The 16,043-nt window shown below is 45.4% G+C and overlaps 1 protein-coding gene across 15 annotated transcripts in view; it reads right to left on the bottom strand.

The window, feature by feature from the left end:
• The window catches only part of FNBP1 (formin binding protein 1), a 122,185-nt gene extending 106,142 nt beyond the window's left edge, over positions 1–16,043 (bottom strand). For 9 of the 15 annotated variants that reach the window (XR_014521373.1, XR_014521374.1, XR_014521375.1 and 6 more), the window contains exon 1: positions 15,645–16,043. Coding sequence is in view for 6 of the 15 variants with exons in the window: in XM_083485132.1 (XP_083341258.1) it covers positions 15,645–15,668 (24 nt within the window). In the remaining 9 variants the exon portion in view is untranslated. Of the gene's footprint in view, positions 1–4,918; positions 5,325–15,644 lie in introns of those variants that run through there. The other 6 variants (XR_014521378.1, XM_083485131.1, XM_083485134.1 and 3 more) reach the window with 6 other exon arrangements.

A 16,043-nucleotide genomic window follows, 5' to 3' on the forward strand; every position in this document is an offset into this window, starting at 1 on the left:
CAGATGGAAGTTCAAGGCATTTTTTCCATAAGACTGTGCTATTACAATCATCATCATCATCATTCTGTCGAGATCATCATTGACCACTCCACCATCCTCTGAAGCTCGGGGGACGGGGTGGCCCAGGAGAGGGCATTCTCTGGGGCAGCCACTAAGATGTGGAATTCCCTCCCCACAGAGGTACATCTGGCACCTTCATTATGCAGTTTCCATTGCATGCTGAAGATGCACCTCTTTGACATGCTCTTTGGCACCTGATATCACTCTCTAATGTATAAAATCATAAGGATGTTGTCATGCTGCAGTTCGCTTACCCACAGACAGGTGGAGCTGCAAACTACATAGCGTGATGAGCTGCTGGGCCATCAGGCAGCCCTGGCAAGGCATGGAGAGGAAATGGGTTCTGAAGGACAGAGATGCAGGGCCCAGACAAAGTGAGGAGGACAGAAATTCTGTGGGGAGGAAAACTGAGACAGGGAAGGGGGTTGGTATGTGGAATGAATGGGGGGAGGCCACCCTCTACTTGCTTACATATCCACTTTCTTGTGGTTTTCCAAGGAGGCATCTGGTTCGTCACCAGATTAATAGGCCTTCAGTCTGATTCATTCATATTATTAAACGATATATTTAATCAGCCAGTCCTGAGGGTCGCCAGCCACCCCTGCAGTGTAGGCAAACTAAATGGATTGTAGGCTATAGTTTTCAAAGAAGAACTGGAGATGTACAGTGCCAACGCAGTTCTGGGGAGAGAAACCATTTTCTCCTACTGCACTTGAGGCAAAAGAAAACATGTCCACCTAAAACAAAAACACAGCTTACGCAGACCATTCTTACAAGATCTCAAAACCCTTCAAATCAGGGCAATAAAGAACACGAAGAAGAAGAAGAAGAGTTTGGATTTGATATCCCACTTTATTACTACCCTAGGGAGTCTCAAAGCGGCTAACATTCTCCTTTCCCTTCCTCCCCCACAACAAGCACTCTGTGAGGTGAGTGGGGCTGAGAGACTTCAAAGAAGTGTGACTGGCCCAAGGTCACCCAGCAGCTGCATGTGGAGGAGCAGAGACGCGAACCCAGTTCACCAGATTACGAGTCCACCGCTCTTAACCACTACACCACAGAGTCTGGTTGCTGAATCAGGCCAAGGGGAGCCCATCTAGTCCAGCATCCTGTTCTCACAGTGGCCAATGAGATGTCCCAATGGGAAATTCTCAAGTAGGACATCAATGCAATAGTTGTTGCTCAGACTCCATTTGAGGATGGAAGCTGCATTCTTAGCTGGCTTGGCTAAGAAGATCCCTGCAGGTCAGAGCAAGCAGGATAGGAGTTCAATAGCAACACTCTCCCCACTTACGATTCTCAGGAACTGGTGTTCAGAGACCATACAGCCTCGGACAGTGGAAGAAGAACATAGCCATTGTTGCAAGCAGCTACTAATAGTCTAAATAGGCCCTACACGCCTTTCATCAAACCCCACCAAATCTAAGAGGCCCTGATTCAAAAGGAAAATGCATTCCACTCTATCAACAACAATATTTAGAAATGGGTTAAGAGGTGACTTTTGTGCTAGAATCCTTCCTAGACTGTACCCACTACAGTTTGTGGGAATTCCATCTTCGAATGATCCTCCACACTATTCAAATCCCTGCATGCAGAAAATGGGAATGAGAGGAATCAACATTGTAGTCCACTGCACCCTCCCTCCTGAACCAGTCTTCTACATGCAGGAAGCACATTTGCAAGAAGTTTGCAAGACAAAAACCAGACACTGAATAAGCCTGCTTCAAAACACACACACACACACACACACACACACACACCAACAACTGAGCTCCTATCAATGTGAGAACTGTAATTTAAACACATCCAAGACTAATCCACAGGGAATTTCCTAGGGATTATTACTGGCTAAAGAAGCTGGTGGCCCAAAGGCTCAGCCAAGGGCTGTTAACCCAAGTTGGTAATTGAGCCCAGAGAAAAGCCCCCTCTTCCAAGATAACTGCTCCTTGACCCCATCCCCTGCACCTTAATACTGCGGAGCCAGTCTTTCCAGCAGGAGACATAAGCCAAGCTGGTCAGTCCATCCTTCCGTTTACCAAATCTCTGAACAAACCCAGCAGAGGTCTAAATATTATTGTTACCGATTACATTCATGAATCACTTCCAATGAGACACCGCAAAGCAATTTTCAATGGAATAATAGACGTAAAACAGCTGGGGGGGGGAGAGAAAGAACTGCTCTCTCTCTCTCTCTCTCCTGTGAGGGATTCTCAAACTTTCACCTCCCTTCCAACTCTACGGTTATATGAGTCTATGACTAGGTTTTGTGTGTGTGTGTGTGTGTGTGTGTGTGTGTGTGTGTGTGTGTGTGTGTCAAATTCTAAAGCATATATAGACCACTTAACTTCTCAAAAATCTCTTTAAGCATTGACTTAGATATTATATATAAAACCTGCTGCCCATTTACCTGAGGGTAACCTAATTAATAAATTGCACAAGGTTTGGGAGACTTTTCCCTCATGAACAACATTCTGGATTGAGGGAACAAATGCAGTGCTGGAGTTAGGGTATTGTGGATGGTTCCCCTGCACAGGGCGCTGAACCAAGGGAGCATGTAATAAAATAATAAAATAATAATAATAATGCCTATTTTTATACAGACAAATACTCAAAGTTAGGCCTCAATCAGATGGGTGATTGAGTTGCTGTGCATGCGCAGAATTTCAGGGCCTGAAATTAAGAAATATTTAGGGGGGCGCCAAATTTTGTCCTTGTTCAGGGTGTCATATTAACAAAGTCTGCCCTTGGCATATGCCACTGGTGGGCACGGCCAGAGGTAAGAAGCAAGCAGGGAGTTGCCAGGCATATGCATGTCAGAGAAGTCACTCAAGCAACACAGTCCAGAGAGAAAAGTCTGGATAACACTCAACTGAGCAAACTGAACAAAAAGAACACATAAATTTGAGGAGAGAGGGTTTGGCTCTCCTAGTTCTGGCCTTGTGCAGAGCAGAGAGATATTCAACCATGTGGAGGGAAAACTCCCTCAGAATGGCACATGCTACTCTGACAAACATCCTGCCACTCTGCTCGGCTGCCATGCAACACCTCTCTTAGCTAGTAGACTAAATCCTCTGCCCTCCCCCCCCCCCAAAAAAAAAGAAGATGCTTGACAAAGAATTTCCCCTTTCAGGAGAAATTCTTAGGGTTGTTTTCTGTTCCTCAGCTATTTTTGTTATTGTTGTGTGGGTCGCAGTGTTTTGACTTCAAGTGCATCCGCTCTCATACCTGAGCATCAGAAATTGGAGGGATGAGATGAGGGACAAAGACAGCAGTGGCAACAACAGAAATAGCTTCCTTTCTTGAAAACACCCTTGCATATAAAAAAAGCATGAAAAGAGGGTTCTGGTAGCCACCACTTCCTGCCTCCCTCAGTTCCCCGCAGCGAGCTAAGGGTGGAGGATGCTTCTGGAGATTTGAATATGTCAAGACTTGAGAGGCCTGCAAGAGGTTTTTGACTCAGGAAAGTTACCAGGCCAGAGAATAACCACACTTAAAATGAGCCAGTAACAATAGCTGAAATCGGTACCCGGTTCAGAAGCAGAATAAAATAACCATAATACAAATACAGGATTGCAATTTCCAGAAGCTTCTAAGGCCACTGAGGTGGTAAAATGAAACTTTGGGAAGAACTTATGAGGTCAGACCATTGGTCCATCCAGCTCAGTATTTTCTACACCGTGAGTTGGAACCTCAGGTCTGTATGTGGCCCTCAGGACTCACCCTAGGCCATGCATGCCATAAAGGAAATCTGCTTGCAAAAACATACACAATGCAAAAATTGCATACATAAAATGAGTACAGTACATCAGGCAAACACTGAAATGCTGACAAAAAAAATCTTAAGGTGAGATCACCTTACCACACGCACACCTGCCCCACTACACCAATATGCAGAACTGGCACAGCTATAGATGCCATATTAATAATATTCATTCCACATTTATCAATCAATCTTCTAGTGCGGTAGCACCTGCACTTCGGAACTCCCTGCCTCTTGACATCAGGCAGGTGCCTTCCCTATACAGGTGTACATTTCCAAATTTGCACATTCCAGAACTTTATGATAACTGAAACAAAGACATCTTTTGAAATTTGCATTTATACAAATTTTGAAACAAGGTTCTCTAACCAATGTTTACAGAAATGCATATATTGGGGGAAAGTGTGCATAAAAATGAAGTTATTAGTGAAAATAACAGTTAAAAATGAACTATATTACGGAAGTTGGCTAAAAATGGGAACATTAGTCCAAATCGGCGCCAAAATACTGATGAATGTTCATGATGATTTAAAACAAATAAATAAATTGCTGCAAAGTGTGAATAACTGAATTTAAGACTGGGAAAATGAACCAAACCAAATTTGACAATTCTTCCATCCCTAATTATTAGCGAGCCCCCTCCCCACATGAACCGGAAGCACAAGGAGTCACTCCTTCAGTGAAGTGGCCACAACACTATGGAACTCCCTCCCACTAGAAGTCAGACAGACACTGTCCCTGCTGAGTTTCAGCCTTTGGGTTTAAAACAGTTTTGATTCCTGGAGGCGCCAATTTGCACCAATGATTGCTACTTTGATGGTTTTAGTTTATGTTTGTATTTGGAGACCCAGATGGCAAAAAGCAGCATATAAGTATTTTAAATAACTAAACAAACATAATTCCTATCATCCCCAGCTGGCACTCTGTTGAAGAAGGGCAGCCAGATGACTTGACACGGGCGAGAGAGTCCCGCATTGAGGGGGTTGGACTAGATGATCCTCGTGGTCCCTTCCAACTCTGCAATCCTATGATTCCATGACTGCACTGTTACCTGAGGTTCCGCCCTGACAGAGTGACAAACGAGGAAGGACCCATTACCTTTTTAAAGATCCACGTTGGTAATACCCAACGACAGCTCAGGAAACAGAATGACATTTGACCAGAACTCTTAAAAGCTGTTGCAGAAACAAAGGCAAAACCAGTGCAGGATTTGAACTCGGTTCAACGCATCACTTCAGGGAGGATCTTGCCTTGCTGATCCGTTCAGAGTAGAGAAGCAAGCAGGCAAAGACGCAGTTTCAACTGATGATAGCTGCCAAGAACCGGGCACTTAGCAGGTGCCTCTGCTTCCACTGCTAGCATCAAGGTCAAGACATGCCAAAAAAGCCAACGGCAGTTGCGGCAAGACAGATGCAGTGCAGAATGGCCACACTGAGCTGAATTTAAACACGTTTCAGTGTTTAAGACCATGCATGTGAAGACTGTCTTATTCACTACGAAACCTGTAATGTCACCAACAAATATCAGAAAGGTGTCAAAGAGGAAATGAATGGTGCAGCGGAAAAACCACCCTGCCTACCGTCAGGCATTTATCATTATTGATTCAACACTGTTAATTCTCAAAACTGCTTGAAGGAGCACACGGAAGGCACTGTCAGACAACCGGAAGCGGGCAGTGTGTGTAAGAAATTAGTTTAAAATGTAAAGGCTGCTATGAGCTTATTCTCTGGCCTTGTCAGGTTTATCAGCCTTGTGGCGATGAGTAGCTCTGGTATGTTGTGGCTTCAGGTAGGATGTAACGGACTGATTATATTGCCCCGATGGCAGTAGAATTATCAACTGCTGTCAAGTTAGGCTGCCCATTGCATCTCTCCACAATTCAGGGCTCTGGGCCTTCCTTGCTTCCAATCAGGAAAAGTCCCCAGAATAGTGACTCATGCAGAGAGAGAGACACTGGAGCTTTAGCTTTTCTGAAGGTGAGTAATTCTGATCTTTATAATTAGGGCCAGCACTGGGGGAACTGGATCAGGAGGATCTACCGAACCTCAAGAGATGTCTGTTCCAGAGTGATGTCTCGAGTGAGAGAGCAGGCAAGTAGTCAGGATCTCCCTCCGACGTACCCTCAGATATGCACATTCCAGCAGGGCCAAGAGCACACATGATGCTTTGTCTGGCCTTACCCCACCTGCCCCTACACCAGGAAAACCCTAGTGCTGGGGCACTCAGTTCTCACCCTGCCAGCCCACTCAAAGGACCACCCATTTGACTGCCCGGTGCAGGGACTCCAGCTATGCCTTATTAAGTGCTATGTCCACCCTGCGGGGTGGGGTGGGGGTGTCACCTGTTGATTCAGCACCTTAGCTCACGTTTAACTACAACTTGCTCAGGCACCCGCGGATTCCTGCAAACCTGTCACTTGCCTCATATACCGATCTGACCCCAAAATAAAAACTGGAGCGTTGAGTTACAGTTCTTTGCTGGCTGAGGGGAGCCAGGACAAGGGACCTTTGAGCAGGAGAGAAAAAATATATAATTCCTTTGGCAAAACAAATGACCAACAAGCCTTTCTTTTTTTTACCAGATGCATTCTGATATTCGATTTACTGTCGAATACCATCCATTTACTGAGAAGATAGTCTGTGCCCAGCTTTAAAAGCACAGATAATGATCTCAAACTTTCCATTTCTACGCTGTCTAATATTTCTCCCCTAACCATTCCTGAATGTATGTCAGGTTCTTGGATTTCCAGAATTTTGGCTAACAGATTTTGCGGTTTTTACGCTGAAGATCTATTCTCAAAACAGGTTTCTCTTGAAGCCTTCAGAGTGGGCGCTTAGGCTTCTCCAACCTGGTGCCCTCCAGATGTTTTGGACTACATCAGCCCCACCACCATGGCCATAACCGGAATTATCCACACATCAGTTTTCACCAACGCCAGACTGCAGTGGTGTTGGCATCTGGGGTTCCCCAGGTGTGATCATGCTTCTGAGCCTATGGGGAACTGTGGGAACAAGTTTTGGCTCAGTCCTTCATTTTGATTCAGTTGGGATTAGCTCAGTCGGTAGAGCATGAGACTCTTAATCTCAGGGTCATGGATTCAAGTTCCACGGTGGGCAAAAAGATTCCTGCATTGCAAGGGGTGGACTAGATGACAGTCATGGTCCTCTCCAGCTCTACCATTCTAGGATTCTATGTTTCCCCCCGCCTGCTCCAAAGCCAGCTACACAACGACATAATGTGTCATTGCATCGCATGAACCCCGAGCAAAGTCTATCCACACACAATCTGTCATGCTTGCTGTTATGAATTTAGATTAGGAGGAGTGCTATATAAAGCACCAGCTACTACCAGAGGGTGCTATGCCACCCACAGTACACAAACAGGCAAATGGTCCACTAATGGGTGCTTGAAGCATGCTTTGCTCCCCAATTATGAAGCTGTTAGACAGGGGTCAGCAACCTTTTTCAGCCGTGGGCCGGTCCACCGTCCCTCAGACCATGTGGTGGGCCGGAGTATATTTTGGGGAAAAAATGAATGAATTCCTATGCCCCACAAATAACCCAGAGATGCATTTTAAATAAAAGCACACATTCTGCTCATGTAAAAACACGCTGATTCCCAGACTGTCCGCAGACCGGATTTAGAAGGCAATCGGGCCGCATCCGGCCCACAGGCCTTAGGTTGCCTATCCCTGCTGTTAGCAATGAAACTGTTGCTAAAATTGGGGAGAGGAGTGCTGCCATTTTGGAAATGAAAACACCAGCCACAATCACACCATACAGTCATACCTTGGGTTGCGAATGTGATCTGTGCGGGAGTCACGTTCACAACCCGCAGTGTTCGCAGCCTGAAGTGCCGCATCTGCGCACACGCGTGATGCGATTCGGTGCTCCTGCACATGACATCATTTTGCGCTTCTGTGCATGCGCCAGAACCCGGAAGTAACCTGTTCTGCAACCTGAAAATGTGCAACCCGCAGCGTTTGTAACCTGAGGTATGACTGTACATTTAAAAACAGTATGATGCCACTTTAAACCGACATAGCTCCCCCCCTCCCCGAAAAAAATATATTGGGAAGTGTAGTTTGTTAAGGGTGCTGAGAATTGTCAGGAGACCCCTCCAAGAGCTACGGTTCCCAGAGTGGCTTAACAATCAATCGCTCTTTCCAGGGAACTCTAGGAATTGTAGTTCTGTGAGACTAATACCAGGGTCTCTTAACACCTCTCAGCAGCCTTAACAAACTACAGCTCCCAGGATTCTTTGAGGGAAGTCATAGCTGTTTACATTTAAAGCAGTATCATACCATTTGAAGCAGTCATGGCTTCCCTCAGAGAATCCTGGGAGCTGTAGTTTGTTCAGGGTGCTAAGCAAGAGATTCCTACTCACTTCCCAGAGCTATAGTTCCCAGAGTGGTTTAGAAGTCAATTCCTCTTCCCAGGGGACTCTGAGAATTGTAGCTCTGTGAAGGGAGTCACAGCTAAAAACACTGTAACTGCAATTACAGTAAATAAAAAAACATCCTTCCAGCCAAGGTAAATGGGTGGTATTCTCAAGGCAGCCAGGGATGAGTATTCCTCAGGCATGAAATGCCTGGGTAACCAGGAATGTTTTTAAATCCATCCTGAAAGTTAATAATTATGGAGACAGGTGCATCTCGCTAGAGAGGGCATTCAACTACTGGGGAGCCACCACAGAAAAGGCCCTGTGGTAGCTCAGTGCCAACCACCAAGGCCTTACCTGCCCATTGTAGGGCCTGTGATGGTTGGTATATCTATTTCAAAAGCTCTCCCCTAAACAAATACACCGTGTGCTGAAGTTCTGATATGGATGGACCCAGAACAGGTGCTCACAATGCAGGGGCAGCCCCTGGAAGAACCTCTCAAGCAGGGTGGATTTGATTTAAATCATTTTATTTTTTGTACAGAAAGACATTCCTGCTGGTATAATCTTAATATTTACAACCAGATGAAGGTTTAATTTTTGGAGTAATACATTTTCAGAGTAGTTTTTACAGTCATGTCAAAAATTACTGATTTGGTTATACTATTAGAAATACATAGACAGATAATTATGAAATTATTGTGAGGTTTATATTTGGACAACTTTTCTGCTGTACTTTATTGGAAGGAGAAAAATAATCATTTCCTTAAATAACAATCTAAACAATTTATTTAACTAAAACAATGACATTATAGCATATGTATCCATGTTTGTTAACTGATGTGGTTATACATTTTTGTAAGAAAACAAACTTAGACTGAGTTTCAGCACACATCAAAAACTTAAAATAAATCCTTATTGCCTGATGAATAGCCTTTGGACTATAATGTAATTTAAATAGAAAACTATCCATGGGCTGGTAAAATACCAGGTAGAATGGCAACCCTAAATTCATACGCTTTGTAGCAATCTGCAGCCATAAGCATATAGAACATAAAGTGCATGAATTGGGCTGAATTAAGCATTCAGCTTGGCTATATAAGTTGCCAGCACACCACAAGAGGAAATGGGGAGAGCAGAAAGTCTTGCACTCTGAGTCTCTCTTCCTGATTATCATTTTCTGCAAAACGTTTACCTCCACGATATTGGATTTATCTGTTGCAACAGCAGCATGCGTTACCTCCTGGCTACATCTAAATGAGGAAAATGCTAATCTCAGGAAGCCCCAGCAAACCGCTGAAAAGCATTTCAATAAGGAGAGGTTCCGTAGTAAAGCAGGACATTGAGAATGATGTCACAGTTTTGCAGCAACGAGAAACAGCACCTTTAGGAGACACGTTTCTCTGCTGTTAAACATGCTTGACTTCCTTTTTGGCGAGCTGAGCATCTTTTGAAAATATTGAGATCCATCTTACATTAAGGATTGAACAAAGCGCTCTACATCAGAATAGATTTCAGTGCTACCAGCCTCACAGTAAATATGCTTTTGTGATCGTGGCAACTCTTAAAATATTTTGAGATTATAAAGCGTGTCCATTTGTAGTGTTTTATCAAAATGTGATCCACCTCGAAATCTTTTTCAATGAAGGGTGGGATATAAATATTACTAAGTGAATAAACAAACAAAAAAAGCTTTTTTGAAACTATCACCCTTTGAGCATGCCCAAAGCCTTTTACACTCTCAGTGCAAGGTGCCCTTTTACTTCATTCCTGACTGTTTGGAATACCCATTGTGTGTTCAAAGCTTCAGGTCTAAAAACTTACTTTTTTTAATGCACAAGTTGAAATTCCCCTGCAGAAGAAGTACCTGAGCCTTGAGGACTAGAAACTTTTTTTTTAATGTACAGATTGAAATTATTATGCAGAAGTCCTACATTGCTCAGTCAGTATAGCATGAGGCTCTTAATCTCAGGGTCATGTGTTTGAACCTCACGCTGAGCAAAAGATTCCAGCATTGCAGGGGGCTGGACTAGATGACCCTCGTGGTCTCTTCCAACTCTTAACAATTCTCTAATTATAAGTACCTCAGTCAACACCCACTGCCTGCAAGGCATATGTAGCTCCCAGCTGCTCCTACCATATTGTGCTTATCAAGTCTACTCGATTAGGACAAAACACCTCAGATTTGTTTTCACTTGCAAACAGCTGCTTATTTTACCTCTCCCCGCTTTGCAAAATCCTGCCTGCACATGTCAATCATCCTTCTCCCCCGCCCCACCACCCTGCCTCAGCTTTACTAGAACAGACTCTTGCCAAATGTTGGGTATTCCTCAAAGCGAAAGCCTTGCTCGATACATGGAAAGGGATGTTGTTCCTATATTGCCTGAAGCTTTTCTGTAGTAGGCATAAGGTCCTTGGGCCCTCTGCTGATGCTGAACCAGCCTGTCCAAAGCTTCAGGACTGCTCTGCATCAAGAATTCACAACCCGAGATCCCGGCAGTTTCATGGAGGGCTGCAATTCCCAAAACTGGTTTAGGAACATAGGAAGCTGTCTTATGCTAGGCTGTCATTAAAATTCTAAATGAGCCAAAATGTAGGAAGCTGTCTAGCTCAGTACTGTCCACAATGACTGGCAGCAGCTCTTGAGGACTGCATGCAGGGAACGTTCCCAACGTCACCTAGAGATGCCACTGGGAATTGAGCCTGGTAGGTTCTTCACACAAAGCAGATGCTCTCCTACTGAGCCATAGTCCATCCCAAGAGTCTAAGTGTCTGTCCTGCCTCCCAGGGACATTGCTAGAAAAAGCAGCTACTTGTGGCAAGCATGGAGTTCACTGCATCCCCTTACCCAGATTGTCCCATGCAACCCGACAGCCAATAATGACAGCCAGACATAGCATCATCCATGTGTATAGAATCACACCACAGAAATTTCCAAAGAGACAGACAAGTTTGTAATTAGCTGTTTCACCTGGAAAATGAAGCCTATCATCTCTCTTGCAGCAACATGTCAAATCAACCTGTAGACCAAACTACTCTGGGCCGACCCACCCATTAGCTTCACTGAGGCACTTGCCTCAGGCACAGGCTGAGGACAGCTGAGAGGGGCGGCATAACTGGAAAGAGAAGGGCATCCTCGCCTGCCTTCATTTCTCCTTTGGCTGCTGATAGGAGCTGCCATCCCAGGACAGTTCCTCTGCCGCTGCCCCTTGTTCCTCAATGGCCTCCTTTTTGCTCCCCTGCCAGCTTCGGTGTGTTGAGGCTTCCCTGGGATGCCTCCAGTTGCCTGTGGCAGCAGTAGTGGGTCCCGTTTTCTGATCTGCCTCAAACAGCAAAATGTCTTGGACCGGCCCTGAAACTGCATGGCTGTTAAGGACGCAGGGATACCGCGACCAATTTCCAGAGTTATTCAGTAAATGCATTTTCGCCTCAGGAGCAATTGTGGCACTCATCCACAACTCCGAAATCCTGCTGTGTCTCGTAAGCCACAAGGCCCGCTAACGCCATGCCATCCTCGGCCTCCAGCTCAAATTCCCTTTGGCCAGCTCTCCGCAGCTAAAACACCTATCATTAAGCTATTTGGTGCACCCACAAATCCCAACCTGCTCGTCAAAAGAGGAAGCTCTAATACAATTCTGCTCTGCCATTCCCCACAATGCTCAGCTCATACATCCAGTGTGTTCTTCCAGAACAAAAACGAGGGTAGAAAACATGTGTCAGACCAAGGGCCACATTTTCTTCTCAGGCAACCTTCCAGGGGCCACATGTTGGTGGGTGGTGTCCAAGGCCAAAGAGGGCAGAGCAATGGATGTGAATTTCACCTTTCTATAGCAGCCTTCATTCTGACATGTACCGCCATCCAAGCAGGAGGCAATGACAGAGTTCAAGGGCAAAATAAAATGGAGGAGGGTGAAATGGTATGGGCTGTGGCTTGGAGAAAATTATTAGGGCCAGACAGAGAGGTCCAGGGGGCCACGCTAGGCCCCTGAGATTGAGCTTCCCCATCCCTGGTGCAAAACTCTTCATCCATTTTTTAGAACACTGCTCTAAGGGACCTGCCTCCAGGTCTTCCAAAAACCAAGATAAGCTCAAGCATGGCTTGTTAAAGGTCCAAACTGCGGAAGCACACCTGGGCCATAGACAACACAAACCCTGCAATTGATCTAGCTGACTGTGGTCAGCTATAGGCCATAGGGAGTGCTGCAAAGATGGCAGCCAGCTTGGGGGGCATTGCAAGCAGATTCCCAAGGGCAGGAGTCTAGGTTTGCAGAGTGTTGGAGGAAGTGGTTAGAGAGAAGCTTCCCCTCCCCTTTGCACAATATCAGAACCTAACAGGGTCATACAGTGAAGCTGAAAGGTTGGCGAGTCAGTACAAATTGTATTCCTCCACACACACACATTTTTTAAACAAAATTGCAATGTTAACTGATGGAACTCACTGCCACAAAATGCTGAAATGGCCCATTGGCTTAGATGCCTTTAAAAAGGGGGTATTATTATTATTAATTCAAATTATTATCTTCCCCATACACTCCCAGGGCATGCTGCGACAAAATATAAAATTAAGAAGGAGTTAAAAACAAATCACAAGAACAGCGGTGGGTCTTAAAAATATTTATCATGGGTGTCAAAGACCAGGGTAAATATCCTCAGTGAATTTTTTCTGATAAGGCTACTAATAGCCGTTATTCCTGCATTGCAGGGGGGCTGGACTAGATGACCCTAGGAGTCCCTTCCGACTCTTTGATTCTAAGGCTACTTGTTATTCTGATTATGCAAACTGAGCCTTAATTCATACAAAGGCTTGCAATGGTCTCAGAATGTAGCCTCAGGGCACACCCAACACGCATGCGTCCATGTGCGCACGCCCACACCCACCCACAGCTGAATCTTCGAAGGCCGGCATGTCTAAGCATTGCTTTTTTAAAAAAAATCCTGGGTTTAATCCATCCAAGTTCTACTCAGAGGAGACCCACTGACATTTACGACCCTAAATTCACCACATCCATCAATTTCAATGGGTTGACTGCGCTGGATGCAACCTCCAATTTCCACCTTATTTTTAAGTTTTTTGGATTTACGCCTCTGTTTTTTTCCAAAGAGCCCATCACAGTGAATTTAGGAAGAGTCCAGCTGCTGTTTCAGGTCCCAAAAGCCCTGTCTAGTCCAGCCTCCTGTTTTCACAGTGGCAAAGCAGATGCACCCAATGGGAAGCCCCAAAGCAGGACCTGACCCCCCCCCATTCTATCTTCACAATCACCTTGCAAGGTAGACCAAAGTAAGAAATTGCTGTGACTGCCTCAAGTTAGTCCCATGGCTAGTGGGTCTCTCCACCCCCATTGTAGGGCAGATAAAAGGCACTGGGGGTGGCAGTGTTAGTGGTGAAGAAGCTGTTTATGGGCAGAGACCTTTTGCTGCTTATGCAGGGGGGTTGGCCTAGATGACCCCTGGGGTTCCTTCCAACTCTACAAATCTTGGATTCTAGGGTGAGAGGAAGAAAAGGGTGCAACCTAACTTCCCAAGATCAGCTGCCAAGTCCCAAGAAACCGGGTAAATAGAAACCTGCAAGTCTGATCTTCCCATTCCAAACCAGTTTCCTCACAGCCTGTTTTCTCTCTTATAAGGGTACTTGAAGCTGGATCATTTTGTACATGAAAGCCACTGCCTGCCTTTTTTGCTCTCTACCCAACTGAGCTATCCAAGAACCCTTGCAACAGAAAGGCAAAAACACATCAGAAAGGAAGATCCCAATTTCTGACCTTGTTCCCCCAGCCTTAAATCCTTTAAAAAGAAATGCATTATTTCCTTTTCTTTGCTGAGACCACCAGGACTCCTCTCCCACGAAACTGTTTTATCATGGACATAAAACACACCTCCTCTTCCCTCCCCCCCCCCCCTTCTCCTCTCTCCATTGCAGTCTTGGGGGTGAACACAGCAATGACACAGATTTCCTTCCTCAAGTTAAGAAATACAAATGATTATTTTTTAAATAGGAAACGTCACTTGCTCCTCTCACAAACCTTCACCAACACTGCAATATTTTTGAGGGGGGGAGGGGAGAAGGAGGAGGGGGTTGCAGCCAATGTTAGTCCTACGCGGAGTAGACCTATTGAAATCTCTCGTGATAGGACCAACTCAAGTCCTTACATTCCAATGGGTCTACTCCGAATAGTTTGATGCAGCGCTTGGGTTCTTTTAACGACAGTACTCATTATGACATTCCAGAGGGCAATTATTAATTATGCATATAATTAATACGGACATGTGTGCACATACTCATTCGCTGGCTATCTCTTCCCCTCCCCTTTCTCAACTGTGGAAACATCTGGGGGTTTTTTGTAAAAAAGAAAAAATAGAAAAAAGGAGCTAGTAAACACTACATTGCAGAGGAGGGAACACGAGGAGGAAAACCGTTATTTTCAGGCGGCAGAGAATAAGGCGTGTAGAGAGGCGAGCAGAGATAACTACTGTTGAGATCTAAGGACTTACTCAGAGTAGACTCACTGCAATCAATGTATTTTAGTGTTTGTTTTAAATACTTCCCCTGGTCCTCTGCTTGCAAATTGTTTTACCTGATTTAATGTTATGATTTTATACCTTTGCAGCCCAACTCAGGGACATATTTATGGCAAAAGCTTAGGGTAACTGGCCTTAATATTTTGTGTGTGTGTGCTGCTGGTACCTGCTGTGTTATCTTACTGCGTAGGATTTGTATCCAGTGTTAGCCCCCCTCAAGAGTAGACCCCTTTTAATAAAACGAGCATGACCAATTTAAGCACACGGATTTCAAGTGGGTCTGCTCTGCGCGGAACCAACCTTGTGGTTATTAGGGGGTTGTACCCAATCTCCACCACTACCGTAAGTCCATTGATTTCTAACGGGTCTACTCTATGTAAGACTTCCTTGGCTTCCACCCATAGAAAGACCGGCTTTTGCATTCCAATAAACCCTATTCAATAGTATACCCACTAAAATGAATAGACCCAAACTAACTATACCCCTTATTTCCAATGGGTCTACTTTTAGGAGGTCGAATATTAGCTGAAACCTGGAGGTTGGCTTTTATTTTTGGAGGAGTTAACTTTCTCACACCATTTTCTACGGAGACTTAAATTGCCAATAGAATAAAGACCGAACTTTATTGCACTGTTTTCCTGTGCAGATTTAGAACTCTAATAGAATGCCTATCTGTATCTAACCTTATCGCAGTTTTCCATGCAGATCCAAACCCCCAGCATTTTGTGTGTGTAAGTGAGAGGGAGACATGCATGAAGTGACGCGCTCGTCGCCCCCCACCCCCAGCACAGGAATAATGCAATCCCTCTCCCCCACATGCTGCTGCTCAGCCATGTAGAAATAGCCCCCACCCACGCATTGCAAAAATCCATGCCTCTCTTCCACGACCACCAACCCATTTCTTCCTCTTGCTGCTGCTTCTACTTACCCAAAGCTCCGTGCCCCAACTCATGGCTCCGGCGACGGGTGGGCTAGGGGGCCGGCCCTGGGTGCGATATTCAACGCCGGGGGGTCCACACCCCCTCGTCCTTCGCCTGCCACCCCAAAAGCGAGGCCAGCACCCCTCCAAACCGCTTGCAAAAAGAGCATAAGCTTGCAAAACTACAATATAGCAACAATAATAGAGCTTTTGTGCCCTTGATTTGATTGCTTGCTGGGTTGCCTCCTCTCGTGGCTATTGTTGCTACCACCTCATTGCTGCCTCCAGAGCAAAATGGCCAAAGCAGCAGCAGCGGCAGCAAAATCAAGCGAGTAGCTCTCAGAGTAGTAAAGGGAGGAGACCCAGGGAGGAATTGACAGCACCTGGGAAGCGCGCATGCGCCCGGCA

Source organism: Podarcis liolepis, assembly GCF_965112155.1.
Source record: "Podarcis liolepis genome assembly, chromosome: Z".
Lineage (NCBI taxonomy): Eukaryota > Metazoa > Chordata > Lepidosauria > Squamata > Lacertidae > Podarcis > Podarcis liolepis.